Here is a 21403-nt window from a genome sequence, read left to right as displayed (position 1 = left end):
TGCAAAGTGCCAGCAGTGGCCCTCGAATCACATTTCAGCAAACAGTTGTTGAGGTCCTGCATCGCTGATCGAACGAGATTTACTACTAATCAAGGAACCGGCTTTACTGACGAGATGCGCATAACAATGTCATGCGATATATCGCCCAGCCCTACTTTCCAGCATTTAACTCACTTACACAGAGCACTTTTTATATACTCTGTTGAGCAGAGAGACTGCACAGTTTGACCAGCGGGAAGCGGCCACTCTTCAGGCCGCCAAGATGGTGTTGCACTTGCTAATATAACTCGCAACGTATAACTATTATCAGACCGGCCCTCGCAGCTTCAAAACACTACCGGCCCAACAAGTCCCGACTCTCCCGATTGCCACTCCGCTACTGAGGGAGCGAATAAAAAGGGATTCGAATGCACCGTTTGTGTGTGTGTGGTCACCGCCTGTGCGTCTAATTAAATGTTTTTCTTCTGTAACTTTTATTTAAGTTTCAGTTGTTGTTGTTATTTGTTTTGTGTATTTGGAGACCATTTTGTTCATTTTGTTTCTCGTTATAGGAGCCGAGGCTTCAGGGCCGGCCGCTCATAGGCCCTCGTGTGCGGTGGTGGGATTCTGTCACGGAGTGCTGTGTGTTCATGCTTGACCTTATTGGTGTGTGTGTGTATGTGTGTGTGTTGTGGTGAGACCTTGTGCTCATGAAAGCTGCTGTCGGCAACATTTTTTTGATCATACTCAGTGAAATCGACACTATAATCCGACAGAACAACATAAATAAGATGGTTTTAGAAAAAAAAACGAGCTTCTAACTCCACCTGGAGCGTGTTATTTGTAACAAGCTTCCAATTCTTTGGTTTCTACAAGTTAGTCATGGATAGTGGAAACCTTTTCAGTAGCAAACTAATTTTATTACTAATAATGCAATTATTTTATTTCTAGATTTTGATGGCATGCAGGAAACTATAAAATAAAGAAGTGAAACTAACAGTAATTCTCTCATGTGCAAAAGTAGCCAATATACTGTTCAGAGCAGATGTGTGTTGAGACAGTGTGTTACAGTATATGCACTTCTCACACGTTTCACACACACTGAAAGCAACACTTTAGTGTCACTATAGCAACTCTAGCAGGATTTAAACACTCATTTGATCAGAGGAAGTAACCAACCAGAGGAGGAGCTGATGATGTTTAAAGGAAGAGCTGTAACTATATATAATGAAGAGAAAGACTGACAGAAACACAAAATGGCTGATAAGTGTGATCTGTGTCTGCTGGGACTGATCATTCTCTCTTCACTTCTCACAGGTAAAGAAATCTGTATTTTCTCTAAAGACATTTAGTGGAATTAGTCTGGAAAGAGTTCATTTGAACATGCTCAGTTTATTCTTGCACACATTCACATTGTGATCTCAGAGTTGTGTATTGATACACACAGATCATACTGTATTATTCCTGATACTGGACATAGTGTCACTCAAACATCTGATGATGAAGAATTATCTTCATATTAAGAGTGTGTCAGTGATTTGAACAGCTCTCTGATAAAGACTAATAGTTTATTCTGGAGAGTGTGTTGTTTGCTTTAAGTGAGGAAAAATACTATGATTTAAAACTTCTGCTTTTTATGTTGGTATGTTTTATGTTTTAATTTATCAATATATATATATATATATCATAATGATCACTGAGATATTCTGTGTTTCAGGTATCAGTGGAGTGGATGATGCTCATGTGTTCATCAGTTCTGGTGAAAATGTCTCTCTGTCCTGTAATAATGCTCTTTCTGACTGCAAATCAACTGTGTGGATCTACTCTAACAGATTCAGACATTCAGCAACAGTTGAACTGATCACTGGAGGGATAAAGAATAAAGACACAGAGAGACATGAGAGACTGAGTCTGGAGTCTGACTGCTCTCTGAACATCAAGAACGTCACAGGAGAAGATTATGGATTATACAGCTGCCAACAATATGTGAATGACAGACAACAAGGATCTAATGCACATGTTTTTCTGCATGTTCTTCATGGTAAGTTTATGATTATGTGGTCAATTTAAAATTCTCCCTTTAAACTGATTGTAACCCAGGTTAAAAAACCAGTATTAACAAAAAATTAGAAAATTCAAATCCTATATATATCCTATATAAATTCTCTTTTCATTTCATAAATTATTTTCATGCGTTTTAAAATAGCCAATTAAAATTAGTTTTATTTGGGAGGATTGACCAATGAGAGTGCATTTCTGGTTTATTTATTGAGAAACAGACTTATAATGCAAATATATTTTTGAGTGAGGAAGAGAAAAGGATTTTTCTGAAGTTGTAACCGTTCTTCAAACCTAAAAAAAGGTTTATATTCAAGCTCATCTGGTCTTGGTGAGTTGCACTTTTATTCCATTTGGGTTAAATGTTCATGAAATGCTTATATTAGAGAATTGTAAATGAGAAATCTGTTTATTTTATAAGTAATGTATTTTCTTCATAACCACATTTGGTGAACGAAATGATTGCACGTTGTATGTGAAACGCAATCGCCATTTTGATGCCGTGTTAAACACTGTTAAATGATGTGATGTGTAACGTTATGTTATGGAAAACTAACAAGGTTTTTTCTGATCTTGTATTCAAGGTCAGGTTTTTTTTTAAATGTGAATTTCTTAATTATTTGTTTTATTTTGTGTTGCTTTATCAAAGGTAATTGTTTTTTTTTTGTTGTCCATTCTTTTATTTTGTTTTAAAAAATTAGAAGATAAGAGAAGAATTTCAAAAGGAATCAGATTAGGTGTTTAGATTGAATTCTAAATTTTATTTTAATTTTATTTTATTTTCCAAAAGCCCCACTGAAATATGAGTGAAACCTAAGAAGTTTTAAACAAAAGTGTTTAAAGAAATTAATTTGTTGAGACGCACACCTCATTGTATTTTATTTACTTTTCTATTTCCTGTATTTTATTTTATCTATCTCTGTTTTTCTTGAATATCTGAAATTCTTGAATACAATTTTTTTTCATTATACTAAATCAGTTACAACTTAAACCTTGTGTGAGTGACTCATTATTGTTGGGACATCCTATTCTCTACAGGCGAATTCTAGGCTTCTGATTTGACTGGTCCATACGCAGACATTGTCTGTATCAAATTTAGTGAAGGGTTACAAAGTTGGCGAGAGCCAGCCAGGAGAATTTGGAGTGTCATACAACAATAGTGATCTCTCAGTGTGAAAAAGCAGTTTAGAACAGTTAAGAACAATGGACATTGTGAGACGAGAGAAAGTGTGTGTTCGTGATGCCGTTCTAGCAAACGGTTTAACACTATCCGAATCCGATCAAGATCTTGAGTCATGGCTGATGCGCTATGGTAGCATAAAGCGAACCTTGCTCATTGATAGTCCATCCTCCGAATTTCATCAGCAAGCTATAATAGAGTTCCAATATAGCTCCGCTATGGATGCACTGCGACCCTTGTTGCCATTACGAATTGTTAGTACTTCTAATGCAGACACATTCTTTAATGTGTGTGCCTTGAGCAGTGTTTACACACAGACGACTGGGGGTGATGTCACTAGCAATTATCTAGAGGAACTGCAAGAAATGGCTAGATTTAGCGGAAGACCTTTGCAGGTTGTAATTCAAGAGGAGCTAAAAAAGCTTAATGCTGCTAGTGCTTTCATTGAACCGTCATCCATGTCAAGTGATGAAACTGATTGTCCTATTGTGGCTGATTCTCAAACCCGTCGATTATCATCTCAGTCACAAAGAGTAGTTGAAGAGACGACTAAATCTTCATTGTCAGATAGCGTACATTTGTCAAGTAGTCAACAAAGCAAAGATCAAAACCTGACCAAGACTGAGGCAAATGCGGTGCCCTCATGTACTGCTATGCCCATGGATGTATTAAGCCCCCCTAGCGTGCAAAGAGTTGTAGTCGAACACATTGTGCGAGCTACTGATGCTGTTTCAACTCAGTATGTTCCAGTGCGCTTGAGGTCATTTTCAGGGAAAATTCCCCGACCAGCTAATGAACCCGACTTTGATACCTGGAGGGGAAGCGTAGATTTTTTGCTTGATGACCCATCCATTTCTGACTTGTCTCGAACCAGGAAAATACTGGACAGCCTTTTGCCGCCTGCGGCTGATGTTGTAAAGCACGTTGGCCCTCAAGCATCTCCAGTGGTATATTTAGAGCTGTTAGTGTCCGTCTATGGGTCAGTTGAAGATGGCGACGAGTTGTTGGCAAAATTTATGACATTGTTGCAAAACCAAGGTGAGAAACCCTCTAATTACTTGCATCGGCTGCAAGTCATGTTAAGCGCGGCAGTGCGTAGGCAAGGCATTCCAGAAGCAGAGCGTGACCGCAGTTTATTAAAGCAGTTTTGTAGAGGGTGTTGGGATAACCGTTTACTTGCAAATTTGCGTCTTGAAGAAAGAAAGAGCAACCCCCCTTCATTTGCTGAGTTAGTAGTGTCTGTTAGGGCTGAGGAGAACAAGCAAGCTTCCAAGGAGGAGCGAATGCAGAGCCATTTAGGGATGAGTAGACTTAGCTCACACCCTTTTAAGGCAAAAGCTACCGTACATCAGTTGTCCCCTAATGCTAACGAGTTTAGAGGTGAAGAGATCGCTCAAATGGAGCAGGTAAAAAGAACAATGTCAGGCATTCAATCACAGTTAACTTCTCAGAAGACTTCAAGTTCTAAGAAGGAGCGGGCTGATTCCCAGGAAGCAGCAGAGTTCTCAAAATTAAGAGCAGAAGTAAAAGAGTTGAGAGTGCAAGTCCAGGCTATAGAGTCCGCTGTGCCTAAAACAAAATTTTGCACTGACTCGAGTACTTCAGAACTTGCAGAGCTAAGGAAGCAAGTAGCTGCATTAAAAGCTCAAATGGTTACGATTGAAGCACAGAAAAGTCCAACACAAAACCAGTTAGGTTCCCGTGGAAAGTTTGAAAAGGCGTGGCCCAGGCCATTTGAGTCAAATGAGAGTGCAGCAGGTTTGCCCCGACCTCGTCCAGGGTACTGTTTTCGCTGCGGCGAAGATGGGCACATGGTTGCCCAGTGTGAAAATGACCCAGACCCTTCCAAAGTAGCCAGGAAACGGTGGTTGTTGAGAGAGAAACAAGCCCAATGGGACTTGCAGAACCAGGGGAAATCGCAGCAGGTAAACTCCAGGCCGTTTTTGCAGAAGGGCATGTAGAAAACGGCTCTGAGTTTCAATGCCCTAAAAAGAGCAGGGAAACCTTTGACATTTCTTCAAAAGGCAGAATGTTTAGAAGGTTGCCAAAAGGATTAATTGGGACAAAGTGCACTGCCCAGTTGTGCATTAACGGGATAGATGTAAATTGTTTATTAGACACTGGGTCCCAAGTGACCACAATTCCATCCTCATTCCACAAGGCACATTTAGCAGATCATCCAGTGAAGCCGTTAGATGCCTTGTTGGAGGTAGAGGGGGCCAATGGGCAGTCTGTACCCTATTTAGGGTATGTAGAACTTACTTTAACCTTCCCTAAAGAATTTCTAGGATTAGAGGCTGAAATTGATACTCTAGCTTTAGTGGTTCCTGACTTGGTGGGAGTGCAACAGATTTTAGTTGGAACAAACTCTTTGGATACCTTGTATGATACTCATGCTCAAGGAGGAGACATTGAGCTCAAACCATCTTTCAATGGGTATCGAGCTGTGCTTAAGGTTCTGAGCGCCAGGCATGAGGAGAGATGTGCAGAGACTTTAGGGCATGTAACTTTGGGTGGAGAAAATGCTGAGATGGTGCCTGCGGGTGGTAGTACAGTGTTTGATGGTGTTGTTTATCTGAACAGCTGCCTACCCGAGAACTTAGCAGTCATTGGGCCATCTGAATCATCTAACTTACCTGGTGGTTTGGTCATTGCCAGTGGTTTACACACCCTTCCCAGCAGACGTTCCGTTAGTGTGCCTGTATTGGTTAGAAATGAAACCCATGCTGACATCGTGATTCCTCCTAAGACAGTGTTAGCTGAAATGTATTCGGTTCAGAGGGTGATTGAGGCACCTCAGGACATTTACTCCCCACAAGCCAGAGCAGAATCACAAGAAACGCAAATACACATTGATTTCGGTAACTCACCTTTGCCTACGGAATGGAAGAGTCGGATTTCTGCCTTGTTGAGTGCAATGCCTGAAGTTTTCGCTTTGCATGATATGGATTATGGTCATACTGACAAGGTGAAACATCGCGTTAGACTCAGTGATGAGACTCCTTTCAAACATAGACCCAGACCAATTCATCCTCATGATGTCAATGCAGTTAGGAAGCACTTGCAGGAGTTGTTAGATGCAGGAGTGATTAGGGAGTCTGAATCGCCTTTTGCTTCTCCCATCGTTGTGGTAAAAAAAAAAGATAACTCTGTACGGCTTTGTATCGATTTCAGGAAGTTAAACGCGCAGACCATTAAGGACGCTTATGCCCTTCCAAATCTTGAGGAAGCGTTTTCGGATCTTACGGGCTCCAAATGGTTTTCGGTTCTCGACCTGAAATCTGGATACTATCAGATTGAGATGGACGAGCAGGATAAGGAAAAGACGGCCTTTGTGTGTCCCCTGGGGTTCTGGGAGTTTAACCGGATGCCCCAGGGTATAACAAATGCCCCAAGTACTTTTCAGCGGCTCATGGAGCGTTGCATGGGGAACTTAAATCGAAGTGAGGTTCTGGTCTTCATCGACGACTTGATTGTGTTTTCTGAGACCCTTGAAGAGCATGAACGCCGTCTACTACAAGTCCTTAATCGGTTGAAAGAGTACGGCTTAAAACTTTCTCCCGAGAAGTGCAGTTTTTTTCAGACATCTGTACAGTATCTGGGTCATGTTGTGTCCCAACATGGTGTGAGTACTGACCCAAATAAAATAGAAGCCGTAAAAACCTGGCCAAGACCACAGAATCTTAGAGAGTTGAAATCCTTTTTAGGATTTGCAGGGTATTACCGTAGATTCGTACAGGACTTCTCCAAGATCGTTAGACCCCTAAATAGTCTCACAGCCGGGTATCCCCCAGTTAGGAGGAAAACTAAGTGTAAAGAGGTAAATCGGCCCTACTTTAACCCAAAAGAGCCGTTGGGGGATAGATGGACTGTTGAATGTCAAGAAGCGTTTGAAACCACTGTGAACAGATTGACAACCGCTCCAATTCTGGGTTATGCTGATCCAAGGCTACCTTATCTATTGCACACTGATGCCAGCACCACCGGGCTCGGTGCTGCTTTGTATCAAGAGCAGGAAGGCCAGCTTAGGGTCATTGCGTATGCAAGTCGAGGTTTGACTCGCAGTGAAGCAAAGTATCCAGCTCATAAGCTAGAGTTTTTGGCGCTTAAGTGGGCGGTTACCGTTAAGTTTAGTGACTATTTGTATGGGAGCGAATTCACAGTAGTGACCGATAGTAATCCCTTAACGTATGTCCTAACTTCAGCAAAACTCGATGCCACAAGTTACCGGTGGTTGTCCAGTCTGTCTACTTTCAATTTCAAAATCCAGTATCGAGCAGGTACCCAGAATCAGGACGCAGACGGATTGTCTCGACGTCCGAATGGTCAGCTCAGAGATGATTTGGAGTCCCAGAAGGAACGGGAACGCATAAGACAGTTCACCTTAAACCATTTAGGTGAGGCCGAACAGGGACAGCAGGTTATGCTTCCTGAGGTAGTGAGAGCTATATGTGAGCGGAATCAGATTCACCAACCTTCTCCTGTAGCTTTGGTTGAGTCCTTAGTTGTGACTGCAGATGTGTTACCTCAGGCGTTTATGGATGAGTGCGACCATGGGTTACCTGCCATTCCTAGATTGTCTGAGGATGACTTGATGCATAGACAGAGAGAGGACCCTGAAATAAGAGAGGTCATTGAATGTCTAGAGTCTAACGAAAAACCACACAGTGTGAAAGGGAAGCCGTTGCAAATGGTTTTGTGGTTTAAGGAATGGAATAAGTTTGAACTGAGAAACGGATTGTTGTATCGTAAGCGTTTGGACCAAGGAAAAGTGCAAAGACAGCTAGCATTGCCTAAAAATCTCAGGGAGATGGTACTTACCTGTTTGCATGATGATATGGGCCACCTAGGTGTGGAAAGGACCCTTGATCTTCTTCGTTCCCGGTTTTACTGGCCACGAATGGCAAATGCCGTGGAAAGAAAGATCAGGACTTGTGAGCGTTGTGTCAGAAGAAAGTCTCCTGTACAGAAAGCTGCTCCACTAGTAAACATACAGATAAGCAGGCCATTAGAGTTGGTCTGTATGGACTTCCTGTCAGTTGAACCCGACCGCAGCAACACTAAGGATATTTTGGTCATCACGGATCACTTTACGAAGTATGCTGTCGCTATTCCCACTCGAAATCAGAAAGCTCAGACAGTTGCTAAGTGCCTCTGGGACCAATTTTTAGTACATTATGGGTTTCCAGAGAAGCTACACAGTGATCAAGGGCCAGATTTTGAGTCCCATACCATCCGGGAATTGTGTAAGATCGCTGGCATTCGCAAAGTAAGAACGACGTCGTACCACCCTAGGGGAAACCCAGTAGAGAGATTTAATAGAACCTTGCTGCAGATGTTGGGTACTCTAGAGAACAAACAGAAAGCTCACTGGAAAGAGTATGTCAAACCCCTAGTGCACGCGTACAATTGCACCAGAAATGATGTTACCGGCTACTCTCCTTATGAGCTCATGTTTGGAAGGCAGCCTCGGTTGCCAATGGACATTGCGTTTGGCATCTTGAACGACGAATCTTGTCAATCCCACTCAAAGTATGTAACCTCTCTAAAGAATAGGCTAGAAGAAAGCTACAAATTACCTTTGGAAAACAGTATGAAAATAGCTGAACGGAATAAAAAGAGGTTTGACAGAAATGTAGTGGTTTCCAGTTTGGAAGTGGGTGATAGGGTTTTAGTTAGGAATGTCAGGTTGAGAGGCAAACAGAAACTGGCAGACAAATGGGAATCAGATGTTTATTTAGTGTTGAAGAAAGCAAAAGATGTTCCTGTGTACACCCTTTGTCCGGAAGGGAAAGAGGGTCCTGTCCGTACGCTGCACCGAGACCTGCTCTTACCCTGTGGGTTCTTACCTGGTGTGGAGACAGATGAGACAATTTTACCCAAAGTGCGTCAAAGACGTCGAGCAAGGTCTCAGTTGGGTACGGAAAATGCTAATGAGAAGGGAAATTCAAATGATGAAGAGAGTTCTGAGAATGAGTCTAATTGTTTTTTACCCACAGATGTAGTAGAAGTGGTTACACGTTACATACCACCTGAAAGTTCTTCCTATAATTTGGGGAATTTCCAAATCACAGACACTGTTGAAGTTGAATCGGCAGGAACCAGTCAGACAAATGTTGATTCCCTGAAAGAAAAACAATTTGAGGTTAGTGAGGTAAACGAACAAGTGTGTGACGTGAATGAGAACTTGCCTGTAAGTGATGGAGTGGAATCTGAGAATATGGATGTTGATCCTGGAGAAGATAGAGCAGATGACACTGTAATAGTGTCTGGGGAGGATGATTGTATTAACCATGGGTTGGTGAATAAGTCGCTGGAGGATGTAATCCCGAGTCTATTTGAAGATCTGAGGGTTGTTCAGGATGAGGGAAATTGTCCTAGACCTGGTATAGTTCCTGAAGAGGGTATGTCAGAGGAAGATGACCCCCAGTCTGATGGTGTTAGACGTTCCTCAAGGCAAACCAAACCCCCAAAGAAGTTTCATTATCCTCAATTAGGAAATCCTTTAATTTCAGTAGTCCAGTCCTTATTACAAGGACTAAGTAATGCTTTTGATCAATCCGAAGAAAATTCAAATTTGATCTGGGGAAATTGTGTCATGGTACCGGGTGACCCTTTGTCAGTGTTGACAACACAGCCGTATGCATGCCCGAGGACGTGCATAAGATCAACAGGGGGAGGGTGTAACCCAGGTTAAAAAACCAGTATTAACAAAAAATTAGAAAATTCAAATCCTATCCTATATAAATTCTCTTTTCATTTCATAAATTATTTTCATGCGTTTTAAAATAGCCAATTAAAATTAGTTTTATTTGGGAGGATTGACCAATGAGAGTGCATTTCTGTTTTCCATATTACGCACGCAGTTAGAGACCACGTTCTTTTTGATTGCAATCGCCGACGAGAGCAGACGTCAGTTGAATCGCTCCAAAGAAATTTGAGAGATAAGTTATCATCTTTGAGAAACTTGATGTGAATTACATGTATATTGTTCCAGAGACGATGTAGTGGAAGAGAAGTAAATTTTATATGAAAGAGATCGAGAAAAAGAGTTAAATTGATTTTATACCGTGTGACGCAGTTACGGAGAAACCGCATATGTGACGCAGTTACGGAGAAGCAGCCGTTGTAACAGCGCGTTCACAAATTGAGGTTTATTTATTGAGAAACAGACTTATAATGCAAATATATTTTTGAGTGAGGAAGAGAAAAGGATTTTTCTGAAGTTGTAACCGTTCTTCAAACCTAAAAAAAGGTTTATATTCAAGCTCATCTGGTCTTGGTGAGTTGCACTTTTATTCCATTTGGGTTAAATGTTCATGAAATGCTTATATTAGAGAATTGTAAATGAGAAATCTGTTTATTTTATAAGTAATGTATTTTCTTCATAACCACATTTGGTGAACGAAATGATTGCATGTTGTATGTGAAACGCAATCGCCATTTTGATGCCGTGTTAAACACTGTTAAATGATGTGATGTGTAACGTTATGTTATGGAAAACTAACAAGGTTTTTTCTGATCTTGTATTCAAGGTCAGGTTTTTTGTTTTTTGTATTCTCTGTGTTTTCTTCTTGTCTTTTCCTGATTTTAATTTTTCATCGTCGTCGAGTGTGTGCTGAATTGAGTTGATGCTGCTGTGAGATCGAATCTTTCCGGATTGGAGTTTCCTGGATTTTGTCTTAACTCTCATGTTCGCGGAGGGAGTCGGGACTGGCGAGCCGCACGAGTCTAACAACGAGGATTGATCGATTGCCTGAAACTGACATTATCGTTGCCGCACTGGATGGTAGGAAATTGAACTAACAGCTCTCACACTTTTCACTGTTACTGGGAGGAATTTCATTCACGAGGAGAAACGGACAAAATCATTGTCATTACCCATTTCAGCCATAACTTCAGAGACTGCACTCAACTCATGTCAAAATTGAAAGGTTAAATTCCTGAAGAAAAAAAGAATTTAAATGTGAATTTATTAATTATTTGTTTTATTTTGTGTTGCTTTATCAAAGGTAATTGTTTTTTTTTGTTGTCCATTCTTTTATTTTGTTTTAAAAAATTAGAAGATAAGAGAAGAATTTCAAAAGGAATCAGATTAGGTGTTTAGATTGAATTCTAAATTTTATTTTAATTTTATTTTATTTTCCAAAAGCCCCACTGAAATATGAGTGAAACCTAAGAAGTTTTAAACAAAAGTGTTTAAAGAAATTAATTTGTTGAGACGCACACCTCATTGTATTTTATTTACTTTTCTATTTCCTGTATTTTATTTTATCTATCTCTGTTTTTCTTGAATATCTGAAATTCTTGAATACAATTTTTTTTCATTATACTAAATCAGTTACAACTTAAACCTTGTGTGAGTGACTCATTATTGTTGGGACATCCTATTCTCTACAGGCGAATTCTAGGCTTCTGATTTGACTGGTCCATACGCAGACATTGTCTGTATCAAATTTAGTGAAGGGTTACATGATGATGATTGAAGAGTCTGTGATTTGTGTCTTGTGTTCAGTTTCAGTGTCTCCATCATCATCATCATCATCATCATCATCTTCATCCTCACAGACTGAGATCAGTCCAGGCCGCTCTGTGACTCTCTCCTGTCAGTTGTACTCATATACTGGATCGCCCTGTGATTATTGGGTTCGTTCTGAGGGTCTTGAGCTGTTGTGGGTGAATCAGGCTGGTGTTGATCTGAAGACAGACTCCAGATATCAGATATCATCATCATCAGATCAATATCACTGTATCATCATCACTCTGACTACAACACTCCTGAATGAAGATAACAACAGAGAGTGGAGATGTCAGCTTGCTCACAGAAATCAACTCAAGACCTCGGTCAGATACACTGTCAAGTATTCAGGTGAGAAAACAGTGTTAGAAGAGCCTCATAATGTCAGTAACACTAAGGTCTATCAGTATCACTGAACCAGAACAAACTGAGGGAACAAAAGCTTCTTTGACTCTCACAGAAGAGTAACTCAAAGCATTGCTTCAAACTAATGAACTGCAGTGAAGGAACAGTCCAAAACGTGATGCTGGAAATAATAAAGGAATTGAAACTTGACAGCAAAAATATGAACTTTTTATGTAATGTGATGATCAAAGTTAAAATATGATGGTCATATTGTACAGTATTAATGATCTGAACTAACATTCATCTTCACAGCTCAAGCTGATTCAACGACAGCAGTGAATCCAGTCCACATCACACACTCTCAGGATCCCTCATCTATAAACACACACGTTTCTAAAGGTACATCATCACTGTCTTTCTCACATCAGTGCTTTTCAGAGCATAATGCTAGAGTTATCTTCAGTGTTAACTCATCAAAATATGACTGTCATATTCTACAGTATGATTGTCACATTGAGTTGCTGTTTTAGTTTCATTTCATGGACTTTTATGGTGTGTCCCAATTAGCGTACTTATGCATATTCTAGGACATGTTTAGTATAAACAGTGAGAGTAGTGTGTTCATATAACACTCCGGTTCTTTCACTTGATTCTCCCAGAAAGCGTCACATGAAGACGATATGTTGAGCTCATCCATGCAGCGCATTCACTGTAGATCCATGAAAAACACCAAACAGACATAAAATACTGCTCATCCACTCACAAATTAATCAAAAACATACATGTAAAAGTGAACAAAACAAATATACAAAATAAGAGAGAAACACTAAATAAGCTGTACACTCGTAATGCTCGGCAACAAGTTTAACATATAAAACTTTATCAAGTCTGGGTGTCTATAGACCCCAATATGAAATAAACTGATTTAAATACTTATATTTTTTAAATATATTTTTTGACCTTAGAGAAAAATAGTTATCTCTGCCTACATTTTGGTCTGACCAGAGAAAGTTTGTCCTGCCATTCACCTCAACAGCCAGGGCCGGTTCTAGACATTAGGAGGCCCTAGGCAAAATTCATGTTGGAGGCCCCGCACCCCAATAAAAAACACTTGAAACAAATATGATTCCTAACCTTTTTATTTATACAACATTTAATTTTAAATTTAGTATATTTTTACTTACACAGTACATAAGTTTGTACACATTACTATTTTTATTGTTTTTGAAAGAAGTCTCTTATGCTCATCAAGCCTGGATTTATTTGATCAAAAATATAGAAAAATAATATAGTGAAATATTATTAAAATTTCAAATAATGGTTTTCTATTTTACTATAATTTAAAATATATTTTTTGTGATGCAAAGCTGAATTTAGTGTCACGTGATCCTTCAGAAAACTTTATAATCTAATTTATTATCAAATGTTAGAAATGGTGCTTAATATTTATTTTATAACCTGTGATACTTTTCTTCAGGATTTTTTGATCATTAAAAAGTTCTTTTAAAAAAGTCTTCACTATCACTTATTATGTATTTAACACATCCTCGCTGAATATTCCTGTTTTTTTCTGTATTTTTGATCAAATAAATGCAGGCTTGTAGAGCATAATAAGTAATAACATTAAAAATAGTAATGGGTCCAGACTTTTTACCGGTACATATTAATCAAACTTAAAAGGTAATCTCTTTTTTTTTTTAATGAAGATGTTATTGTTGTTGTTGTTATTTTGCTGTTTTATTCAATTTATTCACAGTTCCAGAATACCACTTCAGTAGATGAACATGGACGTGCTTTTATAATTTTTTTCATCTGCGGTATGAGCAGGATTTTCCCCTCCCATTTAATCAACTGACTGCAGATATTGTCATATTATTAATATCAGTAATATGATATTATGTATTGCATTGTTACCTTAAATATGCTATACACAAATCAAGTGGAAGAGAAAGACACAATCGCTACTGAGCAGAAAAAAAATATTCTAAACTGATATTAGTAGTTTATGATGGCAGGGTATAAACTAATCATCAGCAGAATTTAGAAGATAGACCCATAGATATGAGATCCTTTATTTGAAACATTTAAAAATGTTGTAGTGTTGTAGCTTTTTAACTTTGAATACAAACCTAGTCAGCTCCCGACGCGATGTTATTCATTGTACGCGCAAATCCGCGTCGCGTCTGGGCACGTTAATGACGCTCGCGCTCTTTTAAACTCGTAATAAAGCGGTGAATGATTTTTCCAGAAATGACGCTGATCTACAGCACAAGTTTATATTTAGAATACATTGCAATCACTCAAAAATAGATGACGACAACTCACACACCTGCATTACGAGCTGTGCTTCCTTGCGTGCCTATTTAGGCTTTTGCTTCGCAGCAGCTGATGGATGCGTTCGTTACGCAAACTTTCAGAAGCCGGCATCCGCTAGTTTGAAACGGAAACATTAATTGGTTTAACTGCAGATGAGTGACAATTCAACAATATCCAATGAACAATGAGGCTAGTATTTCTGCCCGTCTTGACTGGTGGACTATAAGGGATGTTACGGTTATAGAGGCCCCTCCTCAAAGCCCGAGGCCCTAGGCAATCGCCTGCTCTGCCTATAGCTAGCTATGTCTATTTGAGTGTGTAGCAGAAGAGTAGACAAACTTTGGGATATACTATCAAGTCATATCCCAGATAGCAACATTGTTTCGGCCCAGATCCGGCCCACATCTGGCACATGTGGAAAGATGATCTGGCCCTCATGCAGCGAGGAATGACGGCCCTTGGGCGGACCGCTCCTGTTTGCCAGATCCACTCCTGTTTGCAAACTAGTAATAAGTGAAGCTGGTAATGCTGTTTGTGGAGTTGTTTAATCCTCCTCTGCTGAGATCTTCACAGATTTAATGTCTTCTTTCTCTTCAGTTGATTTCATCTAAGGCTGTGTCTGAAGTCAGTTGCAGTTCTTGTGTTTCTGCTCGTCTCTTTTTCTGTTCTCTTCTTTCCTTCAGTGATTCTGCTTGTTAACAGGCTTATTAAGGCTGAGGTGACTCCATATTTAATATACACAGGTTTTGTGGCTCAGATAAGGTCCAGTTCTGGTTTATTTCTTTGCTCTTGGCTGACATGTGGCATTGCTATGGCCTGCTTGTGGCCCAGATCTGGCAAACAGGAGCGGTCCGCCCAAGGGCCGTCATTCCACGCTGCATGTGGACCAGATCATCTTTCCACATGTGCCAGATGTGGGCCGGATCTGGGACGTCACAATGTTGCTTATGTGGGTTATAGCTAGCCTAACGGCTAAGATGCTAACAGACTTTTTCGAAGACACTAAACTATTTTTGTAAACGAAATATTCAACAGAAGCATTAAGAAAGTGTCAGGAACAGTTGTGTGTATTATTTGTGTAATTTTAGGGAATAGACTTGCCTGAAAGCCGTGAAAAGAGTTTTTGCAGCTTGTCAGTTGAGTTTCCGCCCCGTTTCCATGGTAACTCCCACCGCTCATGTTTAAATGCTACTCGAATGTTCAGCGCGCGCGCCCATTAAAACAAGTTATGCCGAATTTACATGAATATACATCTAGAATTCAAACATAAAAAATACGGATGGAGTGAATTATAAGAAAAAAAAAAGATAAAATGTCCTGAAACTTATTTTTTTAAAGTGGATAGTAGGCCTTATATAAATGAATGAGAATATGAAAGCAGTAATAATAGGCCATAATACAATAGTCTAAACATGGTGTAGAAATGAAATGTGGCGGAGTAGTATAAATATACATTGTTTCTATTTTGTATTAAAAATGTTTGTGACCCCTTTAAGAAATCTCTCTCTTCTCGCGATACTATTCACTGGTTTTGGATGCTTGCGCGCGACCAGAGACGCATTTTCACTGTACAGAAGAGCTCCATGTTGTTGTGTTGGGAAAAAAAGCGGAAAAAAAGTTTTAAAAAATTATATTTATATAAAATATTAAATATTTGCTAATATGAGTATTGTTATGAAATAACATTATAATAATTTGTTGCATAGCCTATCTGAACATTATACTTTTATTGCTAATCTTTTAGAGATGAACTGATTGATCGGCTAGTGACAAGAATTGGCCGATTTTCACGTGATTTTCAGTCTGACATATGCCGATTCAAATGCACTCGGCCGCCGCATGAATAACATCGCGCAACATCAGCATCACACATGCACACAGAACGCACATGTAGGAAACCTTGTGAATTACGGTGCGTGTCCACTGGCGCGGTGCGAGCGGAGCAGAGCGAGCGTTTTCAATTCATTCCTATGGAAGTTGAGCTTTACGCTCGCGCAGTGCATTTTGGGATTGACAGCGACCGGAGAAAGCGTTGAGAGCGACCGAGAGCGTCAAAAGGTTGGGCAGTTCTCGACTTTATGCAAATATCAAGCGAAAAACGCGGTCAGCAGCCAATTGCTGTGAGGTTCGGGATGTGACTGTGTCTGTCTTGAGATTTAAAAAATATGCAAATTGTGACGGAGTATATGCTGCATTTAGTGCGTAAATCATTTTGTTTACAAATTAGACGCTTTGCAGTTGTTATATATGTTAAATATTTCATTTTGGATATGTTTATTGTGATTATATTGGCTGGGTTTCTAAAAGTTTATAAAACTGAAAGGATATCTTTGCTTGGGGCATTTGGAAACAAAGCTTGTCTATTTCTAAATGTAATCGCGTGCATCGCTGATGATTATACTGTGTGTGTGTTGTAAAAAACTTAGATTAAACACACTCGCAACAGACACACCCCAAAGCGGAGACGTTATAGCGTTGCCAGCGGCACTGAGCGGAGTTTTGCCGCTGTAGTGGACACGCACCGTAACGGTTCCCCTTGTCTTGTGTGGACTTTTGTCATCTCCTGTCCTGTGCCATGTTTTGTAGTCCCTTGTAGTTTTTCTTGTTCATTAGTCTCCCCAGGTGTTTCTGATTAGCCACGCCCCCTTGTTATCTTGTTTGCCACTATATTTAAACCCTGTGTTTTGTTTCAGTGTTGGTGGGTTCTTGACTTTGTAATGTTGTTTGTTCTGTTCCTGAGTCCTGTTCTCTAGTCGAAGTCTGTCAAGTTTTGAGTTAATCTAATAAAGCTGCTGCACGTGGATCCTGATTCCTCCTTTGTTTCAACCTAATCGTTACACAAATGATGTTCACAGTTCCCCTTTAAAAATACATGTGGCCCTAACAACCTAAACATGTTGCGACCGCACACACACACACACACACACACACACACACACACACACACCCCTCTAACAATGACCCTTAAGTTTGCAGGTCAAGCTCATACTGGGCTTTAAGTAATTTGAGCTTGTCCTGCAAATTCAACACATCCTCTTTGGAGCCATCTATTTAATTTTCAACTATAAAACTGTTCTCAATGTGGATTATTTTTTTATTTAATCGTCCGACTCGTCTGATAATCTTTATTAACTGCTGTGCCCGATGAATCAGTCCGTTCTTAGGGAGTTGAGCGTTAGTGGAAGATCTTCTCCAGCGTCTTTCTCTCCTTCTTCTCCGTCTTGAGAGCTCTCTTTGCGTTGTCCCTCCGGAGGTGTTCAACTATAAGATCGTCCATAAAAATCTCAACCTTGTCTGTTACATTAACATTTCTTATTTCTGGGTCATCTCCATCCGTTACATTCAAAGCATGCAGATAGTCTTTAATATATACCATTTCTGGAGATTTATCAGAAGAATTCATAATCATTTGTTCTCCAGTTCCAACATTTATTACAGAGGGGAAGAGACAGGGCAAGATAAAAAACAAAGAGAAAAAGAGAGTGATGGAGATGAGGAGAGAAAAAAATCTAATTCACACTGAAATGATTTTAAAGCTATTGTTATCCAATTTTTTGGCCTTCAAAACATCTTAAAATGCACATATGTAGATCAGAGAAATCTAAACCGAACCCCCCAAACTGCCTCACATTTGGGACATCAGTGATTATAAAACTCTGCCTTTATACTAATAAACAGCCGATATCCTAGTAATATGCATGTTAATAAGCAAGTAGTTAATAGTGAGAATTAGATCCTAAACTAAAGTGTTACCGTTTTTAAATCATACACTCATTGGGAGCTGAGCCCCGCTAAAATGAAAATCCTGTGTGAAGCTCCAGTATTATGTGATGATGGTGTTGTGTATATGTGGCATTATGTGTTGAACTGAACTAACAGACGTGATCCACAGATCCAGGAGAAACTGAAGTCAGTGTGACTGCTGGATCATTATACAGAGGTACGACACGTTCATTTATACTGACAGCTTTATAACATTAAACTATCAGTCAGTCTGTAAAAGCTTCATCAATAACTGTTGATAGTTGAATACCCTTGACTTCAGTCATGTACAGTTTCTCTTCTTCCTCTCATGTTTCCTGCAGTGATTGTGACTATTGTTGAGATGGCAGTGTTTGCTGCTCCTACTGTGATTCTCCTTCAGATCATCTGTGCAAGAAGAGCTGGTGAGTTTTGAGCCGCACACAATCTGATGATTCACACTCATCTGATCTGGAACAATCTGCAATCATGATAAAAACACATACGAGAGGTCAGTCAATGCTTTTATTTTGCAGGGAGGAAGGACTCGAAGCACCAGAGGAAATAGAGATGCCTGCAATATTACAATAAAATACTGATGAGTTTAGAGCCAATCTGCAGCAATATTTACAATAGCAAAAACTTACAGAGGATTGTTCATCGTTTTATTTTCTTCTTCTCAGAAAACAAAGAAAAAACTCTGATCACAATGAAGAAATAGTGACACCAAGTTTAGATTAAATTTTCTTGTGCTTCATATGTAAACTGCTTTAAATATAATATTAAATACAGTAATAGACAGACTCAGACTGTATAATCTCTCTCTGTTCTGTGTGATGGAGCTGATTTGATGATTCTTATATCTTGTCTATTCATTCCTGTTTTTAGCATCTTTTTTTTAAATTTTGAATGATTAATGCTAATTTTCTTAATAAAACCGCTGCAATTGTGTTTAATATGTCTCCTTTCCTGAGATGTTTGTCACAAATATAGTGATTCCCCCTCATGAGCTCGTAATGTATTGTAATATAGAATAGTAAGTGTGAGTTTAACAGCGGTTTGCAAAAACACAGTCTGTGTCAAATCAGAATCATTTGTTTTTCATAGTGCCTGGTTTGTTAACTTTCACAATCCGTTTTTGTTTCATGTTTAATGCTCTGTCCACTTTGTCTTGTGTTATAATGATATACAGGCTGTGCTGATGAATAATGGTCCAAGCCATTAGATAAATCAGCTTTAGGAAACACAAAACAGGAATCAATTTCGGTGTTCGAGCGCTATCTGAAACCCGCCTTTCTCGCTCTCTCTCTCTGCATGCGCGCGCTTCGGGTTTTCTCACACAAACCGCTCGTTTCGTGTCTTAGGCCATCAATGTGTACTTACGATGGGGAATTGTTTAATTTGGACTCTGTGCATGCTCTTTGAGATGGTGACCATAGACCTGCATTATATGACTGACAGACAAGAACGGTTTGACCTAAAAATATCAAAATTGAAACTACTGCGGAAACAAAGACACTTACATCTTGGATGCCCTTTAGGTAAGCTAAAACATACCAACATTTAATTTCAAAGTGAACTATCCCTTTAAAGGATTTGTTATCTTGTGTCTCCCTCTATTGGACAAAATTAGTATTATAGCCTTCATCTCTGAATCACATTGATTAAATTATTATTTTTTTTTTTTTAAATAATTACACATTGTTTAATGATTATTTTATTACTGATAATATACCCACATAATATACCATAAATGTGTCAATTACATTCTGTCCTGTTTGTGAACTGAGCAGTGTGAACAATATTAGCCTGTATAGTTATACTTTATATGTGGTGTATTTTGAAATGTTACTTTTGCACAAACATCCTTTTGTAAATAATGTAATCATGAATACTCATTTATCAGTAAGAAAACACTTCTGAATTTATCTGATCTCTGCAGAATTCATGTGAATGGCATTGGTTTCACGTTTCCTCTTCTTTCATAATTCTCAGGAGCACAAGAGTCCTTGTCACCCTATGGAGAGAATCACATATTTGCTCTAGGAATTACAGAAGAAGAATTGCACATGTGGAAAGATACAGACAATAGTTTTAAAGGCTTAAATATCTCACTGGCAGATTTCTGTCGGGCATGAAAGGGTTTTCTGCATGTTTTCCCCTCACATTATGTGAAATATTTACAAAATGAAATTGTTCCTATTTCTCATGCATGGAAATGTAATATATGTACATATATTACATGTGCGTATGGGTATATGAGGATGTTTCATCACTCAAGATCAGGTGTGGTGATCTCTGTCCATTTCTGCTCATAGTCCCTTCTGTGAGTTTCTGGTCTGACTCTCCATTCACTTCAACTTTAAAGTTTTATTAATTCCCTTGGGGCAGTTAGTTTCGGCTTCATTGGTGGTTCACATACATAGACAACTCAATACATTTAAATACTAAAATAAAAGAGGGTAAAAAACCCACTCATATTTATTTCATAAACAAATAGCTTCAGGCTCAAAGGTACATAGTGCAAAGGATGTGTGCCACCCCCTATTATTCATTTTTGAACAAATTTGTGAACAATACCTTGCAGACGATTTTGTTACATAAACACTGCAATTAATGTTTCCTGCATTAATTCATTTGCCAGACATTGAAGGAATGTTTATTTTTTTTATGCTATGTTGCTTCATTTTACCTTGTGATTCTTTAAGTCAGGAAAATATAGCAAACTAACTATAGCAAATGATTTCTAAAATATGCTCAGTGTGTCACAATTAAAGGGCTCACGCATGGATTATGTTGATTTATTGTGTATGTTCCTCAGTGCGTTTGCACCTGATACCGAGGCTTTGAAGCTTGTGTCGAGAACGTCTGGTTCTTCCAGTCGGATCTCCGTATCCAGACTTGTGTTGTTTGAGTGAAGGGACATTCGAAGCCTTGTTTGATTGCAGTGCCTCGAGAAGGGTTTGGACTCGGCCTGAAGACACTCTTCCACTTCTCTCTGTCCTGTCCATATTAATCACTTTCACCCTCTTTTATCCAGTCTAAATGACTCCATCATTCCCCTCTGTTCAACAAAAGCACTGCCCAGATACAAAATCATGACACAACAAAACTTAAAAGAACTCATTTGTTTATTTATTTATACATGTGTTTATGTGTGTATATGTTAATATATCATGAGCCATGTAACACATTTTGGTGCTGTCAAGAGTCCTGAGGATTTTTGTTCTGCACAATATTAGCATTGACCAGCAGGTGTCGCTGTG

The 21403-nt window shown here is 39.2% G+C and overlaps 1 protein-coding gene across 2 annotated transcripts in view; it reads left to right on the top strand.

The window, feature by feature from the left end:
• Positions 1-1208: 1208 nt before the first annotated feature.
• Positions 1209-21403, top strand: part of LOC307163194 (uncharacterized protein) — a 106738-nt gene continuing 86543 nt past the window's right edge. Inside the window, exons 1-7 of one of the 2 annotated variants that reach the window (XM_079879166.1) lie at positions 1209-1296; positions 1697-2020; positions 11733-12086; positions 12393-12479; positions 18289-18336; positions 18482-18562; positions 18674-19091. In XM_079879166.1, the coding sequence (XP_079735292.1) occupies positions 1236-1296; positions 1697-2020; positions 11733-12086; positions 12393-12479; positions 18289-18336; positions 18482-18562; positions 18674-18705 (987 nt within the window). In that variant the 5' untranslated portion in view covers positions 1209-1235 and the 3' untranslated portion in view covers positions 18706-19091. Of the gene's footprint in view, positions 1297-1696; positions 2021-11732; positions 12087-12392; positions 12480-18288; positions 18337-18481; positions 18563-18673; positions 19092-21403 lie in introns of those variants that run through there. The other variant, XM_079879165.1, reaches the window with a different exon arrangement.

The sequence above is a fragment of the Squalius cephalus genome, assembly GCF_949319135.1.
Source record: "Squalius cephalus genome assembly, chromosome: 1".
In the NCBI taxonomy this organism is placed as follows: Eukaryota; Metazoa; Chordata; class Actinopteri; order Cypriniformes; family Leuciscidae; genus Squalius; species Squalius cephalus.
Note: the sequence above shows the minus strand (reverse complement) of the source record. Positions and strands in the feature narration are given on the sequence as shown.